Source organism: Euwallacea fornicatus, chromosome 33, assembly GCF_040115645.1.
Source record: "Euwallacea fornicatus isolate EFF26 chromosome 33, ASM4011564v1, whole genome shotgun sequence".
Lineage (NCBI taxonomy): Eukaryota > Metazoa > Arthropoda > Insecta > Coleoptera > Curculionidae > Euwallacea > Euwallacea fornicatus.
Window position 1 is genome coordinate 1,190,306 of NC_089573.1, and position 23,582 is coordinate 1,213,887.

The 23,582-nt window shown below is 35.5% G+C and overlaps 2 protein-coding genes across 3 annotated transcripts in view; both read right to left on the minus strand.

The window, feature by feature from the left end:
• kcc (solute carrier family 12 member kcc) overlaps positions 1 to 7,088 on the minus strand; it is a 102,785-nt gene extending 95,697 nt beyond the window's left edge. For both annotated transcript variants that reach the window (XM_066299401.1, XM_066299399.1), the window contains exons 1-2: positions 6,988 to 7,088; positions 5,756 to 6,093 (exon numbers count right to left, since the gene is read on the minus strand). In XM_066299401.1, the coding sequence (XP_066155498.1) occupies positions 5,756 to 5,930 (175 nt within the window). In that variant the 5' untranslated portion in view covers positions 5,931 to 6,093; positions 6,988 to 7,088. The remainder of the gene's footprint in view (positions 1 to 5,755; positions 6,094 to 6,987) is intronic.
• A 76-nt stretch (positions 7,089 to 7,164) lies between these two features.
• Positions 7,165 to 22,431, minus strand: Itpr (Inositol 1,4,5,-trisphosphate receptor). The gene is made up of 31 exons (XM_066299393.1): positions 22,089 to 22,431; positions 21,960 to 22,036; positions 21,651 to 21,789; positions 21,337 to 21,523; positions 21,186 to 21,272; positions 20,873 to 21,136; positions 20,608 to 20,821; positions 17,835 to 18,354; positions 17,616 to 17,781; positions 16,665 to 17,566; positions 16,409 to 16,559; positions 16,206 to 16,353; positions 15,596 to 15,774; positions 15,252 to 15,541; positions 15,017 to 15,192; positions 14,539 to 14,954; positions 14,286 to 14,486; positions 13,723 to 14,232; positions 12,751 to 12,871; positions 12,527 to 12,669; positions 12,287 to 12,474; positions 12,122 to 12,233; positions 11,776 to 11,890; positions 11,236 to 11,468; positions 9,922 to 11,179; positions 9,745 to 9,867; positions 9,354 to 9,691; positions 9,125 to 9,302; positions 8,868 to 9,073; positions 8,650 to 8,815; positions 7,165 to 8,257 (listed from the first exon to the last, which is right to left on the minus strand). The coding sequence occupies exons 3-31, from the start codon at positions 21,740 to 21,742 to the stop codon at positions 7,851 to 7,853; spliced, it is 8,091 nt and encodes a 2,696-aa protein (XP_066155490.1). The 5' UTR covers positions 21,743 to 21,789; positions 21,960 to 22,036; positions 22,089 to 22,431; the 3' UTR covers positions 7,165 to 7,850.
• Between the last annotated feature and the right edge of the window lie 1,151 nt (positions 22,432 to 23,582).

Below are 23,582 nucleotides of genomic sequence, written 5' to 3' on the forward strand. Positions count from 1 at the left end.
TTTGCATTAAGGGCCATGGAAATCAAACTTATTAAGGTAATTGCCGGGGGAGCCCATTACCTGTGAAAAAGGGGGAGAGCTTTTCGGTTAATATGTGTATACGTTCGCTGCGGAACTGAGTCATAAATTTCCAACTTCTCCCTGTCATATTGATTATTCGGCTAAACGTCACGTCGTCCGAACTGGTAGCACAATATAATTCAAACTGCAGAACACAAGGTGGATGTTTGTTCTGAGAGAAATCGATTCGGAGCTTCTTCCATGTCTATATGGAAAAAATATGTGTCCGAAGTAACCAACATAAAATGCAAATTTTCTATGGTATTTCAATGTTACGGTCTATTAACACAATTTTCAAATTGGATAAACATTGATGATGTATACTTCGCAAGAACTGGTTATTTATTGAATTTGACTATATATAGATATTTGCTTGAGGATCTAATAGAACGAATATAAATAGACATAAGTCTCCTTTTAAAGAACGGCCTAGTATTATAAGGGAAAACGCCTACATAATACATAAGACACAATATTTCGAGGCGTCGCAGACAATTGCTATATAAAAGTAAGTCTTCCTTTTGTGCGAAAGTTCCTTCTTTTTGTGGAAGTTTTCTTTTCGGTTTCTTGGGAAATTTAAATATCACGCAAGAGCTTAGAGGGAAATGTTCTAATTACCGAGAAAAGGGAAAGATCATCTACATTGACCCTAATGGCATTTGCATCACAACGCATTAAATGCTACAACTCAATTAGTAGGTGGTTGTATTTTGACAAGTCACACATGCATAACTATTTGTAACAATTAACATTAATGCCCCATTAGAGCAACAGCGAGGTTTACTAAATGGTAGCAGGAACATAATGGACTGCTAGAATAAAGCGCATTTCGTACATACGTATACTTTATGTTCAAGTCAAAGTGGAATCTAAACCACTTATCTGCCATGGGATAATCCATGTAATCAATGCGCATAATATAGTTAATAGTAAGTAAAGATTGGAGATAAATCAGCCATGGTCCTCTCAGATTCTGTAAGATTTGACGTGTACGGCAATTACAAAACTAGGTGAAACAGTGTTCAACTTTCCGATTGCACTCTTGTGTGATATTCCCGCACGATTTTAGTGCCTTTTTTTAGGTTATTTGGTGAGATGACCCGTACGCCACTGACTAGCGGAAACTCCCTTGTAAGCGTGAAGTTTCGGCCTTTCCAAGCTCACCGAAGGCATTGGGAAAGCAAATTATCTAACATTAGAGTGTTTTTTGTTCGTCTAAACGAAGTCCCTTACTAATTTTTTAAACGGTCTTCGATGAAGCCCCAACTTCGAGAAACTCACTCGTAAATCGTAAGATTTAAAGAAGGACCTCGTTGGTTTTCCCGACTTTTCACGCTCGCTAACTCCAAAAATAGTGGCAGAACTTTCCCCAAGGAAAAAGTTTCAATGATTTTTACGTTAATCAACCGTTAATTTAAAAATAACGGTCGGAGTCAAATGACAACCGATTTTAAGGTGTGTAAGGAGGGATTAAATGATTTTTTTTGCGCCGAGTCGTGCGCAACCGTAGAACTGCTTTTGCTGGAACGTTACGCCGCTGATTAGTAACCCGCTAGGTGATTCTTATACTTTAAAGTCCGTCAATCGAAGAGCAGGGTCGTGGCACGTGGGGATTAAAATTGTTAAAAATGCATTAAAATTTGCCTTTGACTGAAACTCGGCGATTTAAAAATTGTAAAGAGCTTTTCTAGGCAAATCACTCCACTGATTCTATATATTTATGAAGATTAAATTCAGGTAAGAAAGCCTTCAATTCGCCAATCTGCCGACATAAAAATAGGACCGAAGAAACTAAGAACGAAGAATTTAATTTAAAATATATTGAAGGAAATTATTCAACATTAGGGTTTCTTTTATTTGATTTTAATGAAGTTTTTCACCTCCTTTTCATCCCCTATTCAACTCGGCCTTGACTTCGGAAATGCTTACTTCTAAATCCCAAGATTTAAAGGTGCCGGCGTTGAAAGTCACCAGTGGTGGAGCCATTACTAGACAATTCGAGCAATTTTTTTAACAGGGTGTCTTTTCATAGTTTCAGTAGGGAAATTTTTTATCTCTTTTAAAAATAACGAGACTGACTCGTCGAAGTTTAAAATGCCGACCGGTCCCCATGCGGGGCCCAGGTAATCTCACGTTTACTAAATATAACATGGTATCCACCGATTTGTTAAATCTCGATTTATTTCGAAAACGGTTATAGATTCCGACTTCCAACGGTATCTTTTTTACGTTAAAATCTTCAAATTTAGTATTTTTTCTATAATGTTGTCGACGAAGTTAAACAAAAAAAATCAAGTGCTTTTTATGCACTTAAGTTTTCTGCTCTATCTTCATGTACTGCTCGCTCCTGACAAAATGGGGCAATTTCTGTATAGGATTTCAGAAAAGGCGTAAAAAGATATAATAAAGTATGAAATTTCATTGCTATGTCTTGAAATATTTCGAAAACACATATTAATTTAAAAAAAACCACCCTGACAAACCAACCCTTCACACCCTGAATGTCGAAAACGGAGTCCTTATCTATATGTATCAAGTTTTCATTACAACATGAGACCTAAAATACATGGTTGAACTTATAGCACTATGTTCTGAGGCGCCGTGTACTTAGATTATGTGCAAAATTTGCTCTAAGGAAAAGCGCGATTAGTGAAATTTAGAGGAGAAAGTTTGAAGAAAGAGAGAAACTCATAAATGGATTTTGTAAAAGTTTTGATGTAAAGTTGCAAAGGGCCTAAATAACCCTATTCGACACTAAATCAGTGCCAAAAAGTGGTTTATCAATTGAGCCGTTCACATTAGAGTGAAAATTGTGTTCAAATAAAATGAATTATTTTTTAATAAAATTAATTTATTAAAATCAATTTATTAAAATCAATTTATTAAAATCAATTTATTAAAATCAATTTATTAAAATCAATTTATTAAAATCAATTTATTAAAATTAATAATCAGTTTATGAAGTGTTCGAATTGTACTCCGTTATTGGTGGCACAGTAGTAGTGTCGGTTGTACCAAATCTGGATCGCAGGATGTTGTTTGTGTCGGCGGAAGCAATCAAACAAGCACCCTCAGTTGTTTGGAAAATTCGAAGGAAACAAACGAAAAATACGGCAAAAATAAAATATTTAATTTAATCGATTCCCAAACTTCATCAATTGCCAGCTGTTCAATTTAGCGAATTCTATCAGTTGGATGCTATCAATCGATTGTCTTCAAATCGTGCACCTACAATCCACAGCGGGAAAACTGGAAATAATATCCTCTTGAAGGCCTAACTTAAAAGTTACATTTTTTATTATTATTTTTTTTAAATAACACAATTACCATAAACGCATTCCTACTAGCCCCACGTGAGCGCAAATTCGTCCGCATTAATTAATCTCAGTTATAATAGCAAACCTCTGGGAATGGGGCAATAAACAATAACCTACAAAGTGTTTAAGCTTTTCAGGAGGATCGATCCAGATAAATGTAATCCGGGGTCTAGTACACGGAAGTATATTAGGCATTCAACGCAAACTTTCTCCTTCCTGTCGAGGTGGTAGAGTGGAGAACCGTATAAATGAGTATTAAAAAAGCGATTTAAGGAGTTTCATTATGGCCAGGGTTCGGGACATAAATCTTGGCTGGTGAAATAAATGGAGCTTTTGGGAAAGCATGCTTCTACGCAAGAAGCATAAATGTGAACGCTGGAACGTATCAGTACTTGATGAAAACCCGTAAGACATCGTACTGCTTATCTGACCAACCGAGCCCTATCGCACACCTCCGGTTATCGTCACTGATGATAAACACTATTTGGATGTTTTGTCGGGAATATTATCAGTGTTTCCGAATGTGAAGCCTAGAGACACGTGTCCAGTATTAGACATCAAACAGTTTGACCCACGTGAATAAAATTGTACACGTGACCATTAACCACCTTTCGTTGGTAACTTACAGTTTGCGAGTCCGACAAGTATTATGTATTCGCCCTCCCAGTACCTTCCTACACCTGAAGCCTTTGTTTCCACACGAAAAATCAGCAGTCGCATGCTTGCCATGTGTATTTCACCATGACATGGTAATAGTCTGGAAAACCGTTGTTCCAGTTTGCGCTATACAGGGTTTTCCAAACACGATGGAACACAATTTCTATCTCCTAAACGATAAGAACTACGAGATTAATTAAATTAGAGAAAATGTGTCAAAATCGGGGCTTAGTTAATATCTTTCCAAACTTTTTCCTATTTTCAGAGGTATTGGGCAAATTTTTAAAATGCCAAAATTTGATTTTCGTTATAAATCGAAGACTAAAGATTTTTGAAAAAAAGCATTCGTACAAAAGTTTTTAAGTTTTTTGGGTTCTTGACATGGGCGATTTTATAAATTTTACAGCTGGCTCAGTTTTCGAAAAAGGAACATATACGACTTGTACAATCATAATTCAGTCAAATTTAAAACAATTTCGAAATTACGCGCCTAACAAAACCATTTTTTTTTAAATGGGTCTCACAGACCAACGATACCGTTCATGTCGAAGGTCTTTCAAAAAAGTAATTAATTTCGATTTCTAAAAACTCGCTTAATTAATTATGTAATTCTGCCTTGGAGTGCCGAAAAATATCAAATGCTTCTTCAGAATTGACGAAATGCCGCTTGGCAATATAAATAGTCTGTCAATTCTGATTTGCGAATTACACCGTAATGCCTGGGGAAATGAGAGTTTCAACATTTGACAAAGTGGTACAATAGAGAAATATTCTGTGTTTCCTCCGTCGAAAAGGAATATTTTTTTAGTTTCAGAACGTTGTTCGATTCGGGGTCCCATGTTCTTAGAGGATTTGAGTTACTTTTCCCTCTTTGATGGATTCTTGCAGCCTTCCAAAATGTATTACAAGAATAAAGAAAGTAACGTTTAGGAAAGCATTTTTAGATAAGAGTTACAATCTTCCAAATCCCTATTATAACGGCTTTACTCAATATTTCCCAGGCGCACCCAGATTGGATTATGGATTTTGATGGGCTTCTTTTTCAGAGGTCGGGATTTTCAACTTTACAGCTTTAGAGAATAAAGCCAAGAAGCACGTAAATGGCTCATTTATTCCTTTTTTTTTTTTCACTTAATACATACGAGAACTAATTGAAAGGAAGTACGGTTGGTTCATTTCCAGCTGCCAAACGACAACTCACAATTTAAAAATAATTGTTTGCAATTTGCGAAGTGGTTGTCGATGCAGATACGTGGATATAACACCCCTATTTAATTCCCCGCATTTATTCCCCAGCACGCAAGGGGTATATTTCAATTACACCCGGTTTAAAATAAATTCCGCTACGTCTTTGCGCGATTATCCTGAAGGTTCGTTTTAGTCCCGGATAGCTGGTTCTATTTTTATGATTCATGCCGCGCTGATTGGAGCATCACGGTGATAAGAACATAATAAAGGGTGATCGTTAAAATAAAACCTCATATAAACGGTGAAGTATTAGAGACACGTCTGAGGTTAAAATATCTATTATCTATTTGTCAAATATTTGATGGTAAACGACAACTGATTTAATCAACGCCCTACGTTTACTGCCATCGTCTACTGCGCCGTGTTTTTTCAAAGGCCCTCGGTATCATAAATGTCCATTTTGTGGGCGGTTAATACTTCACTTCTGTTATCTTCAAATGCCGAATAATTTAGGTATTTCAAAAGCCCATTACCTGATGAGACGATTGTTGGAGTAGGCCGCTTGTCCGGTAAAAGTTTTTCGGTAACCCTCTGATCCTCATTGTCGGCACTAAAACTACTGAAATTGTTCCCTTCGTCTTTAGTCTCACTGTAACTATTATAATTGCCTGGATCTTCTGCCCGAGTCACATTAAACCTTTCCGGCATCGCAAGCGCGCTGAAGTCACTTTACTCCCCCGCAAGTTGTATATTAAACGTGAGAAGCGCGCTTATTTGAATTTAAAAACGAATAACTTGCCAAAGCTGCCAACTTCCTGATGCAGCACTAAACACCGGCTGGAAAACAGTTTACTGTACCCCACACTGAAAGCTAAATAGTATTTATAAGATTAAGATTAATGTTCTGTGGCGACATCTATCGAGTATTACCGCGATAATAGATAAAATGTGATGGGTCGCCATCTAGTATGAGAAGATCGAAATTAGGATAGGAGTTTTCTATGATTCTTTATTGATTCATTTGGTTCCGATATTTTCAAATTTACTGTTTAAATATGGCAAAGATTAACTGCAGGGTATCCGATATAAGAACATCCACCATAGACATTTCGTTAACGATAAAAGATACGGTCTTGGTTAAATAGGAGGAAAGTTGCGCATTAAGGGAGTAATTTTATACTATAAACAGATCTACAAAATTATGTTTGATTTTTCAGATTCGAAAAATAAAAATTTTCATTCAAATATAGGCTCTAAAAGAAAAACCTATCGGCGTAAAATCCAGTGGTCTGGTCAACGATAAAATCATATAAAAAGCAGAATATTCCGAGTAAGTGCGTATCTTAGGAAATCTACATGCGAACAAGGAATCCTATTGAAAGCAAGTCATGACACGCGTTATTTCCAAAGCCATGGTTATGCATAATCGTATATAACATAAATATTTATATTTTATTTTTTAGCCTCCGAACTGAAATTTCAATTAAAAGAATTTATTTTCCGTCTGGAATTTTGAACTGTGTATCCTTGTAAACCATAAAAGTTATGTATCTACTTTAAATTAGTAATTTTTAAAATTTTTTATGTACCGAATTGAAACCCTAAAATTTGAACGATAAACACGTTCGTGGTATTTTTTGTCATTGGAATTACAAACCTTTAGAGGACCACGCAACATTCAATTTGAACACAAACACAAAATCAATACCTACTCCAACATCTGTTGAGATTTGTTTCCTTTGATATTACAATAACATACACTTACCCTCAAAAAAGCTGAAAATATCTCTCATTTGTAAACCAAGTTTTTCACTCATTTCACCTCCTCTATGTTTAGCATTAAAACACGACTGCCCCGAAATTCAATTCACCAATTACGGTCTATTCTTATCTCTACCCTTAACTAATGGTTGTTAGGTTATCATTGTAAATAAAATTCGGGTTCAACGTATTTATAGAATTTATTTAAAGAAAATTTACACATTAAAAAGTACAACAAAAATATTGCTTTCAAAAAGTAAATTTAACAGCCGTGCTACCACAACACGTTACTTGACGCAGAAGATATTTTTCTATATTATGTAGTAAAAATTTCCTATTATAATCTTCAATAAACTGTGTAAAGATTGTATAGTTGAGCATTACAGATCTAAGGGTAAGAATACCTACACATCTTCAAAATATGACTATAATGGCGATGGAGTATAATTTAAGTATGGCTCTCTCTCTCTCACTGGAAATTTAAGTACTATAAATTTTTCTTTTAAGATAACAATATTAGAAACGACAATTAAAGCAAATAGTTGCACATATATGATCAAATATAGATAAACAAGCAAAATCGAACACTTAAAATATACAAATATATAAGTTCACGCCTCGTAGGCGCCATATTTCAAAGATATTCCTCTATGACTAAGCTTTAACTCCAGATTCAAATTAAGACTCACTGAAATGAAGTTCAAGTTCAGTTTCCTAGCACTGCTGCTAAAAAAGAAAAGGTACTTAAACCAGGCAAGAAAATTATTCAGAAACTGAGATTCATTTAAATGTGTTTCATGTTGGGCAGTGCTTGGAAACTGAAGTTAACACTATAACGAACCGTTATTAGACTAGTCCAAAAATGTTCTAAGCCAAATTGTTAGTTTGCAAATATGCAGAAGCCGAACTGAGAAGCCCCAAACGGTGTTTTTGCTTCCTCTGCTCAGCCATCTGCTCCTTCAGCTCCATAAGCTGGCTCGATAAATTTTTAACTAAGGCCTGAGTGCCTTCTAAAACAGTTTGCAAACTTCGGAGCTCTATTTGTTCCCCATCTCCTTCGACTGCAGCCAATGACTTAGCCTGCAGGCGTGGGAACCAGTCCAGATTCAGGGACTTTACAAGGGAGGAAACGTAACTCTCGGGTCCGGTAAATTCTGTCGGATCTTTCACTCTTATCAGAACTATGAAGTACAGGTAGTGCCACATATTGTGCTCACGTTTAATGTGTTCCTCGAAACTCACGGTTTTGTTATCAAAAGCTGATCTGTTTAAACCTGCGAAATACAATTATTTAATGTCGTATGTTATATGTCTTCATGTGATATACTTTTCTTTAGAAACTAATCAAGTTTGGAAAGTGATTTTTTACTATACGCTGATTACAATAAACGAGCGACGCAGAGCAACGTTTAATTAGCTAACGAGTGAGGCTTCCCGTGCGTTTTAAGTATCTTTTTTTTCTTACGTATATATTTTTACCACTTTTGCACAGAGCGAAAATGATAGATTATGCAATTCATCATCGCGATCTTCTAAACAGCAATAATTGTAGTGTCAGTTAAATGTAATCCCTTTATAGAATCGTATGAATTCGGCCCACAAATTAAAGTTAGTGACGTTCGAATTAGAGTTAATAATGTCGGTTGAATTCACGAAGATCACTTACCACAAATAAAACATGTGTTCTTTAAGATCAGTTCTTTCTGTTGCTTCTCAGATCTAAGGTCGGCAAATGTATCAATAATCACACCAAAAATTAGGTTAAGTACGATAATTATCACAACAAAGAAGAACAGCAAATCGTAAACTACTCTAGGAACGAATAGCGACTCCTAGAAACCATGTTTTTAAAACCTTACTTTTAGAATTTTCGACACAATTCACCTCATTACTAGGGGCTCTTAAAATATCGCCAATCCCTCCGCCATTACGCAAACCCTGATTTAAAGTAGTTATAATACACATCCTTAAAGAATCGCAGGCTCGTTCTTTTTTTTCTTCCCCAGGGTCTATAAGCTCACAATATTCATGAGAAGAGTCTTCTTTATACATTTTTCCGGTTAGTTCAGAAATTTGCTCACACGTTTCATCTGAAAATTACTTCAGAATTCTTCCTGTTAATTTCAAGCGACAAATCTCACCATCCTTCTTTTTAACGCTGACAATAAAATCGTCCCTGAAGAACATATACCCGATAATAGAGAACATGTACACCAAAATTAGGGCTAGAACTGCGGTTAAAATTATAGAACGACCATTCCTTGTCACTGAACGAATGACATTTAATAATGTTTCCTCTCTATAGACCACGTCAAAGAGCTAGAAAACAAAATCAATCACGTACAAATTTACTTTAGAAAATGTTCTTACCAAAAATGAATAAAAAAATGGATGTATTACTAATCCCATCATACAAAACACTAAATAAGTTAGGTGATAAACCAATTCTGCGTCGGTCAATATTTGCTGATATGTCTTTGTAAGGGTGCCATGATTGCCCATAATACTGACTAGATGAATTCCCTTCAAAACGATTGTGACTGATCCTAACAACCACAAAGTGGGTTCTGGGCCTAAAGAGTAAATTAGCCTTAGTATGGTTGAAGCTACTAAAGTCCGTATTCCTGTTTCCCTAGGTAGGGTAATTACTATGGCTGATGACACTAACATGGCAATCCATATTAGTACTGAGATTGTCGAACTTATTTCTGAAATTGTGTCGTTAATCAGAATTTTTTTTTTTTTCATTAGAAGTACTTACGCGGCATAATATCCTCGAAAGGATAGAAACAAGCTACTATGAGATTAATTAGTACGGCACAATTAAACAGGATATTACTCCATAAGGACATGTAACTGCTTACCCAAAACAGTACCGGTTGAGCTAAAACATTCCTAAATTAATTACAAACCAAAAACCTCTCAAAAACACTCTCACCTCTTAATTTCTTTTGCCAATTCATTTCATTAAACATATCATCAGTCCTTTCAAAAAAATCAGCAACTTTAGACCCTTGATCGTCCCTCTCAGCTGTATTTAGTACCCTGATTTTGGTATCCTTAGTTATATATTCACATATTTCCGGAATAGGGAACACGATTTGCTCTAGAGTGCGATCATGCCTCACTATTTCTATCTCTGCAGTGTGAGTATTGTAGTATTCAAGGGCCTTTTGTACTTTGGGGTCCACAGCATCTGCAGGTCTCATCCAATTAGCCAACTGTTTATGATGTTGAGCCAATTGATGACAGAGAATGTAAATATTATGCCCTACATCCTTAGGTGACACCACGTCATCCACATTAGGATCATCCAAATCGTCTTCATCTTCATTAGTTTCCTGATGAAACGCCTTGCAGGCAACTTCAACTAACTGTTTTGGATTCATATTAGACAATATCCTTTCAGCATTTTCATTATCACCCCGGCTTTCCATGATAGCAAGAAGTAATTTTGAAGCGTTATTCTTCAACTCTAAAACTAAATCCATCCTAGACTTTCCCAAAGGATTAATGTCATTGAGAATTAACGCAGTTACAATATCTAAACCACTGGACTCGTGAGTGGCTATGCAGTTTTGATTGTCATGGCAAGGTCCTTGGCAATATTCAGTTAAAGTTTCTAGAGTTTGATTAATCAGAGCCACGTTATTTTCGTTGATATAGAGTCCCAATAAACCTAATCCTCCAGTAGTTGAACCACAGATACAGTCTAAGAACATGAGAGTTTCAGACACTAAATTGTAGTTTGTTTTGTTGTTTTGATTTCTAAGCAAGTTCTGTAGTTTTGGATTATGGTTCTCACAAAGTAATTGCAGAAATCTTAAAATCGGTTGCATTATTAAAACCTTGTTTGATAACCCAGTGGGCTCATCTCTTTCACGATGTTTCTCTAATTTCTCTGCTAACAAATCTTCAAAAGCACTAACAGAACTGGATACTAAATTATCATCTCCTGCGGCTATATTTCTGCTATGAGCATAAGCTTGAGAAGTCGATTCTGCAGCTCTGCTCAACTCCTCCCTTAATTCATCGCTTATCAAAATCCCATTACTTTTGCCCTGCTTCTTTGAAAACTTATCTAGTTCCTTGCAATCTTGCTTATCATCATGGGCTTTTGCAGCCATATCGGAGGTATTCACACTCACCGTTGATTTTATTTCTGATTGAGAATCGCGCATTTTATCATAAAATACCTACAGTGGATTTGTAGTTAACTTCAGATAAATAGAAATATGTATTAAGAACTTGCCTTGAAAAATGACTGACTCAGGTCACCCCCTAAAAGCTTGTTGAACATGCTTTTCTGGATAATAGAGTTGCCTCCTTCTAAAAGAGCTATTCCTAATTCCACCGCTTCCTCGAAAATAGAGGGGGAATTGACGGATTTTATTACTAGTTCTACTACAAGATCAGAAGCGCCTTCTTTGTCTAAGTGGACTTGAACATCGTGGAGAGTTTGGCCAGCTCTGCTAATTATTTTTGCTAAGAGAAGTTCACATAAAATTTTCAATAAAAATGCACAGATGTGCGATAATAACTGATTGCATCTGGAAGTTATAGCTTCGAAAAGTGGTTAAAGAACAACTATTTTTTCCAATACAATATATGAAAAGATTTCAAATGGGAATGGAATTTGCTATCTTTGGACACATATTCATAGCAACTTTTTGTCATTATTTTTCAAGAAATTAACGCACAAAATATATTCACCAGTTATTCTCGGACACCCTGTATAGAATAATCGACGTTTTAATAGCAACCAAACCATAAGTAAATATTGAAATATTACCTCCAGGTCCATGGGTTACTATGACTTGATGAATAGCAACAGAGACACTTTCGTGAGTCTGCGTGAAATTCTTCCCAAAATACCGAGCCAAAAGACTATTTCGCAGTACTTCTCCCTTAAATTGAAGAAAATAGTGAAATTATAATTTATTTATACATAATTTTGTAAAGTTAAATAACATCGAGAAGTAGCATATAATAATAGGGGACAAATTAAAACATTTAAAGGATCACACCAAAGGGGGAAAAATACTATACCATAAGGGCTTTTGAGTCGTTTTCATTCTGAGCAGCGTTTAAAGAGAAATTTGTTATTAAGCTTAAACATTAAGTCAGAAGGAACTGACCTTTTCACCGTAATCTGGATCTACGGTCATCATCTTGCGTAACGTCTTAAGAACTTTAACACATAATTTGTCTTCTTTCTCTTCCAGCAACTTTTCAGTGTGTTTTATTAACCTGCAGAAGTTTTATCATTAAACTTCTAAACAATAAAGTAGGAAAGAACAAACCTCCTTATAAAGCCCCCACTTTCACATCTTTTCCTGGATTCAGTACCATCCGGGAAAAGCAACTCAGGCCTGTATAAAACATCAACCAAAAGTGACAACTCTGATTGCACTAAAGGCTTTAATTGATCTTCCAATAGAGAAACAATATCTTGCAAGCCTTCAATAATACTTCGATCTAATCTCATTAGCTACAATCAAAGGTGTTTTCAATACGTTTGATGTGATACGATGATTTATTACCGTGGACTGCGATCGTTCAATTTTTGGTATTTTCGATGCACTTAACCATTTGCTAGTTTGTCTAGTAAGAATACTAGCTTTATTAAACATTGGAGCCACCTGACTTTCAAGATCTAGGGGTATTGCAATGCCTCTATTTTTAGCTAGAATTTTTGATAATTTTAAAAGTGAAACATATTTGTGAGTGTCTTGAAATGAATCTTGAAATAAAAAAAGACACTAACCAACTTCTGATAGCGTACGAATGCAGTTTTCAACATTAAAGCGTTGTGAGGCTGATAACCAAAGACACTGCGACACTCTAAACGCCGACTGTAGCAGCTGTACGAAAATTGGTTGTCTCGTCTGCAAAAATAACCGATTTACGAGGAATGCAAGAGACCCACGGAACAACCAAGCCAAAGGGAACATTTCCGTTCAACCAAAAAACAGAGGGAAGTTGAAATGAGAATAATGCTATTACTCAAACAGCACACGGCGTCTTTAAGACATTTAATATGTAATAATTCAAGGAAGAAACCAAAGTGTAATTGTACGTTTTAGTAACATTATTATAGTTGTTAGAGTCACATAAGATGTAAAGTTCGCACACATCAACCATTATTTACTTAGTTATTCGGTTCCAAACTCCAAGCACCGAACCTCAAAATAAGGACGTACTTGGTATATAAATTCATCTTATACACGTGTTTTTGTAGCATGGCTCATCTTAACAACGTCCTAGTACTATATGAGTATCTATATTCAAATCAACAAAAACAAGATAGTATAGGGCCTAATAAAATACATAAAATGTCAGTCAAATGCGACTAGATTCAGCCACAACAGTTATTTACTTACATTAGGAGAAAAAGGAGTCGGTTTAAGTGGAGCGTTATTTGCAAACGGATCATACTCTTCGATGGTAGAATCAGTCCAATACACTCTCGCTTCATGTAGATGTTTGTAGTAAGATACCCAAATAGAAACTTAAGTGTATACGACATTATTGAAACCGAAAATGCGCATTATTTATTTTAAAATTTAACAAAACCGACATTGTATCGTATGACATTCTACGGACAGATGACAAAAATTCCCTTCATGAAATACCCAAAACCAACATAGCATTGAGGCACTACCTAAGCCATAAAATTAAAATTTTAAACCCCCAATTCATGCCAAGGCAGAAATTAAAAAGATAATAATACACTTACCTGAACTGTAGTACTCTGATCTGAAAATGGGCTTTTAAAAAAAGTGGTTATTAAATTCATAACGCAATTCGTAACGTGGTTTTCTAAGGCTTTATCTGGATGCTTCCGGTCGTTGGGAGCAGTAGCAATATCAGCCATATCCACCAAAAACGACTTTTCAAATAAGGTCCACATGTGGTTGCTCGTGTATATCTCTTTCATCTCTACCTCGGTGTCAATATAGCAATGGTGTAAGAATCCTACGTAAGCTTCTTTAACTTCAGGAATACAGTCAGGATGGGTCACCATAGCCACAATATCATCTAACGGTAATAAACTGTGGCACTTAATTTCAGTATATACATTTTTCCCCATCGTGCAGCAGGCGAGCAGCTTCACAAGTTCTACGTGATATTTTAAGGGACTACTTTCATCCATGCAATGTCGCTCCGAACGCATCATTTCAATGAAATGGTTAAATGAGGCCTTGTCATTATAAAAGACCAAGACTTCTTCTCCTGCATTAATAAGCTTGAAAGAGAAGATTTGAGGGCATTAAAGAAAAAGGAAAATGATAAAAATACCTCTTGCATGACCATATCTTGGCACTTGCGTATGAACTGATTGTCAGCCTTAACAATTGTTTGAAGAAACTTTAGGTACTGAACGTGACGACCATGTGTTTCTATAAATCGAACGAAATCCTGTATTACTTTTTCGTTTTCCTCATTGCACAACGTAGGATTGTCTTGGAATATTGCACATACCGTCTGAGCTTCTCTTATCTGAGGATTCTCATACATTATTATTACCTAGAACTGATTAATAATTTCCTACCCCAGGATTTAAAAACAAATCCAAATGCTTGTAAAGCAAAATTTGATTCTGTTGATTTCCCAAACAGAAGTTTTGCAAGAATTCATGCGCTAGACGCATCAGTTCATTCATCCTAATATCTTCCTTTTCGTCGTAAGGAACTTGCAATAAATCTAAAACGACCGTGTGAACTCCAACATTCCTTAGGAGCCTTTGCTCGTGTTTCCTAGGCTTAACCAGAGGCCCTTCTTGTGTACACAATTTATTCATTCTTATTAGAATCTGCTGTATTTTTTTGTACTCATCTGCTTGCTCGGGGTGCAAGGGTGGGCCTACGTCTAAATTAATAGCAGAACCTTTCTTTTCTAATGCACTCAACATCGGTGGTTTAGATGGAGGTGCATCATCTTCTTCTTCTTTATTTTTCTTGCCTGTACCTAAATTGATATTTAGACAAAAATAGACTAATGAACAAAATTATTGCAATTCAAAAACATACCAGTTCCATGTTCATCACTTTTCGCTTTATATACCCACAATTCAGACTTTTCAACGCTCTGCCTCAATACATCTAAATCAGCTTTAATTTGCTTATAAGACTCTACATCACTATCGGATACCAGCAATTGCACTTGTCTAAAAGACTGAAGGACTTCCTGTCTCTGACTGAAATGCCTGATAAGATTGCAGTAATAAATAGTTCTTTTTGCATTCTTTGTAACATGGAAATATACCTAAAGAGCAAATGCAAAGCTCCAGAAACCAATGGGGGATAATCGTGCATCGTTAAATGTAACAGAACCCGTAGAAAGGTTCGACCCCCATGACCATCTAAATCAAGCACTGCGCACTCTTCGCTACTCCCAAATATGCCTTCGGCTTGACTACCTATAAGCTCCAAATCGATGTTCTTCTGACCCAAATTAACATTGCCCCCACTGTTTTTCTCCGACTCGTCAAATTCACGCTTAAATATGCTCAAGAGGCAACTTATTCTATAATCTAAACGGACGTCCAATATGAACTGAAAGTATACGTATTGCTATAGCTTTCCTTGCTGTGGGATTTGTGCAAATACCTCTAAAATTTCTATAATTTTTAGCTTAGTATCCATAACTAAGGGATATTCTTTATGATAAATTGACTTGGCGTGATTGCTGCTGTTTGAGGTGGCTAAAGTTCTACCGCTGGGGCCTAGAGTAAGAGATGTCATCACAGCTCCCATGTCTCCAATAGTTCGAAGAACCCCGCCTTCAGCTGCAGCAACATAGTCAGTATAAATCTTAATTAAATACTGAGTGTCTGTCGATCTGGACAAAACCTTACACCATGCAACACAATTTGATTTAATCCAAAAGTTAACAGTTTTCGAAGTAAAAGGAGTAATTTTTTCCAATGTTTATATACACACATACATAAACGTCGTAAAAAAAGTGACTTTAACTTCCTTTATTTCAAAAACCCTGAACCTTTGGACTAAAGTAAATTGATTTAAATCTTCGTATGTCAACCTCAGGAATCTGTGGTAGATTTCTGTATAGATAATTTAGAGACGCTCTGTGTATGGAAGACACAAATATACCAAATATCTATTTATAAGACTTTTCGTCGCGTTCAGCTCCTCAAATTGAAAATATTTTAAAATAACTACTCCCTAGTTTATATTATATTCATTCGAAACTACTCACAATCTATTTCCCCTACAGGTATTCTTCCATCGACTAAATCCGACTCAGCAACACAATCCAAAATACTTAAAAGGGTTTTGGTTAGTTCAAGCAAATCAGAAAAACTATAAAAACCAAAGTATATTAATTCTCTAGCCAGTTTAACCACCTAAAATCACACATGTATTGACAACAGTGCGAGTAAAAACTCAACAAAAAACAACCTCAAAAGTGAGTTTATTCTGTTCCTGATCGGCGAACGACCACATTTTGGCTACCACATTGCAAAGATAGCCGCCAACAAAAGATATGGTGGAAGAAAACTTCGCACGAACTGCTTCTTTATTGGGATCAGGCATTTTGTTGCAGTCGTAACTAAAATCAAGAAACTTTCATCTGCTACTCCGATGGAATTTCCTGTTTAGTTTTAGAAAAACCACCACTACATGCACTAAAACTCCACTCCAAAGAAATACTTACTCATTTATCGACATCTGAGAAGGGATTTCTGACCACAATCTGGCATACTTAACTGGAGTAACCGGTTCTTGAGGATCTCTATCAACGTGTAAATGCAGCATCAACCTGCAAAATGAGGCTCGCAAATCAAAACTGACATTTTCATCAGCCATGCATTTTAGAATCAGCTCAATATCCAGGTGAGGCGACAAGTTATTTAAAGCCAAATATTGCCGGTTAAGACACATGTTGGAAAAAAGGTCCAATTGGTGCCGGTAATAATCTAGAATAGCCTGATCTTCTTTACTTCCCAGTTTGGCTTTGGCACACAGATCTGTTAATGCCATTTGATTTTGCCCGGCATTCCATAAGAGCACCACCTGGTTCTCTTCCACCACTGTTAACAACTGGTCAATACCCTCTTCAAGTAGATTTTCATCCTCTTCAGCAAATTCCTGTAACTCCAGCTGCATAAGCTTGGTGTCTAATAAAATATCCGAGTTCTTTAAACTCAGGACGCTTTTGCATATCAGCTCTTGCGTGACCGGTATGGCCTTCTTATTTGAAATGCATAGATCCGATAAATAATCCAAAAATCTGCTTTCCCAATTATTCATGTTTTTCCTCACTAGTCCCACAAATGTTTCAATTTCCGCAGGAGTTATGTGCTTTTCTAACAGTTTTCTATTGTTGTGAAGAAGAGCTGTAATGGTGTCTTCGGCCAAAATGTCGTAGCCGATCTGCTTCTGCATGAAACCGAAATGTTTTGCTATATATTCCTGATTCTTTCTATAATCCTGCTGACTGAGCTTTAAAATGCGATAACACAAACGAAATATATATTTGTAAGGTGCATGACGAGGATCGTTAAGTTCGTCTATTTTAAGAAACGGGGATTCTCCTTTTTGCTCCAGGAAAGGCCCCTTAAAAATGGGTGAAAACATTTGTAAGATAATAAAAAGAGTATTCTACCTGTAAGATATTAAAAAGTTGCTTTAAAATGGCCTGTTCTCTCAAAAGTTTTTGCCGGTCCCTATTAGGGTTAGTGACCACTAGCTCTAAGGCCTCAGTTTTATTTTGCTCATTTTCTAATTCGGCTACAAAATATACTATGTCTTGCAAAAGAGTGGTTAAAGATCTGGAAAAGTTTTATAAAAAAAAAAACACAAAATGGGCGTTAAATTCACAAACCTTCGCTCACTATGAGATATGGTTCCATTAGCCAGTTTGACCGACAAAGCAGACAACAATTTACAAGCATCATTCGCAAAATCCAGATCACGTACTTCCTCCGGCGATACAGGAATCAAAGCAAAAGCTTCTTTATCTTCTTTTCTCAATGCACATCCTACTTTCGACATAACCGGTTTCTCCTCGTCTTTATCTATAGGTATAGTGGTGGAGTGGACCCAAGTGTCCGTGAAAATATGATGCAGCCTAACGTAACTTGACTGAGGCACCAGCGAGTCGGCTGGTGGTAAATTTGTGGGCCCCAGCTCGAAAAGAGAAGTGATTTCGTTCCTCTCAAATGGGTGGCTAACCGGGACCAAATAGTATTTGGCATTTTCTGCAGACGTGTCTAAATCATCAGGATCTAGAGAAGCTGCCAAATATTGACCAGTTGCTAAATGCTTGAAACGATATAGGGAATCCCAGTGGCCTGCACCTCCTCGGCAAGGATCATTTTGGACTACTTCGATTTCCCATAAAGCTGAAATTATATAATTATTTGTATCTCTAAGCAATAGAACAGTAAGACATTTCCAAATACAAATCACAATAAATTCGAACAACAAAGTATAATGGATTTAACAAAACTAACACAATTCTATGGTAAATTACTCCTCTGCATAGGCAATCATAACTTAAAAAATCATTATTTATGCACCACTCTGTATAATACCTGCGTTCACCATAAAAAGAAGAGATTAACATGTTAAAGATGAATCGAATACTTACCTGTACGAAGATTAATCGTAATTTTCCGAACTTGTCTTTCGATGATATTTACATTGAATTATCATGTTTTCCTATATCCATCGATGCGTTTTTGAATCTAACTAAGGCGTTAAAAGAATTGTTTTATAACTTGAGCTTGGAACAGAAAAACAATCACTTTAGTGTAGGTGTAATTGTTTTCTTAACCATTTCGAATATGAGCAGGTAAATAATAACATTTTTGGTAAAAAATTGATTATTGGCGGTTATCGTTAAGTTTCTGCTAAATGCTTCTAAATTCTAAGTTCAGCAGTGTTCCGTTAAATTACTCTTACCTTCTTTTTTATTTCTAGATAAAGAATAAAATTAATACCACTTTTCAAGAATTTCTATTAAAGGGAAAAGCACCAATAATTTGTTTAACCGAGAAACTATAAACCTTATACACCTTTAAAAAAGTATTTTCTAAGCATAAGTTTGATCAAATATTTTGTTCAGTAGCCTCACGGGCATATTTTTAAATTTGTAGAGTATTTAGGAACGTGTACTCTCTACCTAGTGGCGTTCTTTACTGCATCTATGTTTATTTCCCTATTTTTGCACACTTCCCTCATATGCTAAGCGTATGTCGCACCTTTGGTACTTCCTTCTCATTCATCAAAAAACCCTTGGCCAGTAAGTTTTTATGTCACTCTTGACGTACTCTTCGAGTTGGAGATAGCACTACTCATACTCATTTATTGTTCATGTGAAATTACAAAATAATGTATAATCGTTAAATTTATCACGATCATGTTACTAAATATTCAAAATTATATTTAATATAATATTAAAAACTAAAACTACACATTACATATAAAAAATGTATTGACAGTATAACAATTTATCTTACATAACAACATTCTCAAATTTCCTCCCTGACAACGATTTATCTTCTGCAGAAAGACATTGGAAAACTTTATTCTTTACCAGTCTGGTCCGTGGTCACATGTATTCGTCCCGTACAATCCGGCACCAATTGTGCACTAATTTTGATGTAATTGAAATATATATTTGAGTGAGTTATGAACCAAGTTATATTCTTCCCAATGTAGCACAGATACTGATGTACATAAAGCAGTGAAAAGGAAAGACTGTAGAAAATATTTAATCTTGAGAATGTCCATAAAAACGCCTCTTGACACACTCTTGAGAACAAATGATACTTCGAAAGCCAAATAATTCATATGCACGTTCCAGTTAAGTTTCTCATCCACGAATGCAGCAAAAAAGCTGTTGCCTTCGAAATAGCTTACGATTTATAAAGACCATGTATTTCTCCACAACTTTAGAAATAAATGATAGCAAATGATGGAAACAATCGTTCCCGCACAAATTGCGATCACTCTTTTAAATAATCGAAACTATTTAATTACTTATACTCCTTATTACTCCCATATTAATGCTAGATATAGTACTAAAAAAACTTTAAAAGGTAACCTGCCATTTCAGAGAATTTGAAATATATAAGTACTAGCCTTACAAGGAGGTCGAAGAGAGTGCAAGAACAGTTTCTAACGTATTTAGTATAACTCTTCTAATAATTCATGCTTTACATTGTCATTCAGAGAAAGTGACACAAAAGAAATGATCAAAACAAAACGGATGCTTTGAATTGCGTGAGACGCAGGTCCTACTTCAATCAAGGCGATAGATAATATATTTTTATTAACTAGGTTTAAAAACCAATGTATAATGGATATGGTGGAACACAATAGTACAATGAAATTATCATCTCATCATATCAGAAATAAATCATATCAAAAAATGAATGAAAACTGAAGAAAAGTTAATATTTGATAAACCATTAAATTGGGTAAGAGTAAAGAATGCAGATAAAATAATTAAAACTTGAAACAATCTTTAGCTTTATGGTAATTTTATGTGGTGACTGGTCTATTAATATACCAATTTGTTTACAAGGTTAAATGGCATTGTTTTCAAGTAGGTAAAAAATTTTCAAACAACCATGAATTATTCTTCTTACCTTTACTGCTAGTTGCTGCTGTGGCACTTGTGCGACCTGTGGTTCTCAAAAAAACATGAGAATGTTTCTTGTAATCATCCACAGTGAGAAATTTCTCTTGCTCAGTATGAAACAAACGAACTACATCGCCTCCTTTAAGAATATTGTCTTGATTTTCTTTATAATCTAAGAAGAGTGTAACTTTCCATGAAGTGTTTCCGTTTACCACATTTACCTAAATAACAGTAACTTATCTAAACAATTTTTGCAAAATAAAGAAACTTACTTCCTTGCAACCAACATTATCAACTAATTCATGATTGGCAGCTACATGTAACAGCTGCTGACCTGGACCCACAGGATTCAGTATAACTTTATCACCTAACACTATGTTGTCTCCTGTCGATCGAAGCTTGTAAAAAGGATGTATGTAAAACCATGAGCCTTCATTCCCATTCCCATCTAAATACACTCTAATTGCATTTTTTTCCAACAATGCTGGTAGTTTTTTGTTTACTGTTAAGTACTTGTTTGATTTGAGGTGCAGTAACTGCAATATTTCTTTTTAAGATTTAAGATAATATGGGCGTTATATATACCTGAATAACATTTCCATAGAGCACATTTGTCCCATTCTCTTTCTTATTTTCAGCTTCATTTTGTTTTTTTTCAATCTCAGCTGCATGCTAAGTGAGGAATTTTATATTTTAAAAAATGTTGTATGTTAAGTTGAATAACAAAATTACTCACATGCAACCTTTTCAACAGGCTAGTGTCAGTGTTTGACCCCATGCTTTGCTTGGCAGCCTTCCAAAATTGTTTCTGGGCAGAATATCTGTTCATGGGACATATTTTGAATAAGCAATCGCGGAATTTCTTGGGAGGGTTTAGCAGATCTCCAACTTCGGGACATACTACACACCTATCATCTACCAACCTATATTAATAGTACAGAAATTAATACAATACAAGCATAGAACATGGAATTTGAACTGATAAGGAGACTTCTTTGGCAAACACACAATTATAATTGCACTAATGATAGTGAATCTGAGTATATTTACCCCAAAGTGCTTAAAAATCCAGACACAGTTCCTTCAGCATATAAAGAAACAATATCCCCTATATGAAGGACATTGCCACCTGTTTCCACCATGATTTCAATTAATATATTTGGGTAGTATTATTGGTTGCTTATTGGTTCTATAAATACAAACACAGTCTAAATTTGTTATTTGTTTAAAGAGATTAGAATGTTTATTTCCAATTCTCTATAATATGTAAAGTGTATTTAAACTTGGAATAGGTTTTAACAAGTCATCTTTTGAGAATGTCCATGGAAAGTAATAGTTATAAACATCCATGTTACCTACCTTGTGGAGATTAATATATTCTATGCAGGTATAGTTTTAAACCGGTTTGATCGGGAACTTTACAGGACTTCGGGAAGCTGGAAGGAATATTATGTTAAATAAAGGTTAGAGTTTGTAGGTTACACTTACACATCTTGTTTTTAGAAAGTTTTCCATTTTTAAGTCATTTTTGTACGTTCTGCGCTCTCACTTACACAATAGATACGATAATCAATGATCGCCAGAACGGTGCTATTAATTTTAAGGAGAATATGTTCAAAAACTTGTTAACTTGTTTGCATTAATTAACATATAAGTTGACACAAAACACAAAATCCTTCCCACATCTATACCCTGTGTTAAATGTTAATACACTGTCCATTGTTGCCATTCACCAAAATGTCCACCATTCGTTAAAGGCAATCTAGCTAGATCTGCAACTAAAGTTAAAAACTGGGAACGTTGGTTAATGAGTACCACCCATCTTCATCCAACACAGATATACCTAATCAGCTGTTTGAGGCTAGGAACCGTATTCAAGTCAGGATGTAGGCAACTCCATATACTTGACATACAAAAAATTAGAGATTTTCACGTAGGCATTTTCTTATCCCATTAATTAAACTATTGTATTAGATTTAGAATGGAAAAAATTGATTAATAACCATATATTGTGGTCGCTAACGTATACAGATACACAGATCAGCACAAAAACTGCAACAAAAATATACAGCGCCATCTGCAGGACATCGTTAGACTACCTATACATACTGCGGGTGAATGCAATGAAATAAATTAAGCAATACACATATTAGAATAACATTGTGACCATTTTTCATAGTTGAGAAATGTTAATATATTATGAAAATATAGAAAGGCAAGCTAACGAATTTACTATTACTCAAGAGAACCTCTGTCTTTCTATATCTCGACTCCTTATTTTCCGGTCGTGCCTTTTTTACTTAGTTTCCGGGAGATATCCCTGTCCAAAATGGGATTCCCCAGTTCTAGATCATTTAGTAGTGGCGGTAATGGTAATCTCGTTCAACAGTGCTCCATCGCTAGAAGTTGCTGTCAGTTTGCTCATCATTATCTCATTATTAACTCTAACACTATAATACTAAAACTTGTGAACTTCTAAATCTCTGATAAATATGTATATGCAACCAACAAAGTGGATTGCACTAGGCTGATTACAAAAATAAATGCCCAATCAATTACTATACGAACTCACACGTGTCACAAGAATAGCTGATAGACAGCATTAAGTACCGATAATACAGACTATCCTCAACCTTCTTAGTCTGTTAAGACATGCAGGACAATCTTGCTTGCTTTACCTTTCCATCACTCTATTGGAATATTTTTTCTTTTCATTTTCATTCCGATCCCAAAATTATATATGTATATGTATGTATAGTATAATGTCGAGGTCCTACGGGGAAAACCCCAATCCGAGAACTTCAACTTTCCAATTCCGAACTAAAAATCCCAATCGTAATTCCATCATAAGTTATAAACTTGATTTGAATTTAAAAATACACGAATCTCTTCTCAAATAAAATGAAGCTTCTATTTATTTGCCGTCACGCTTGCTTTCAGTGAAAGCGAGTAAAACTAGGAAATGCCTATTGCACGTTTAAG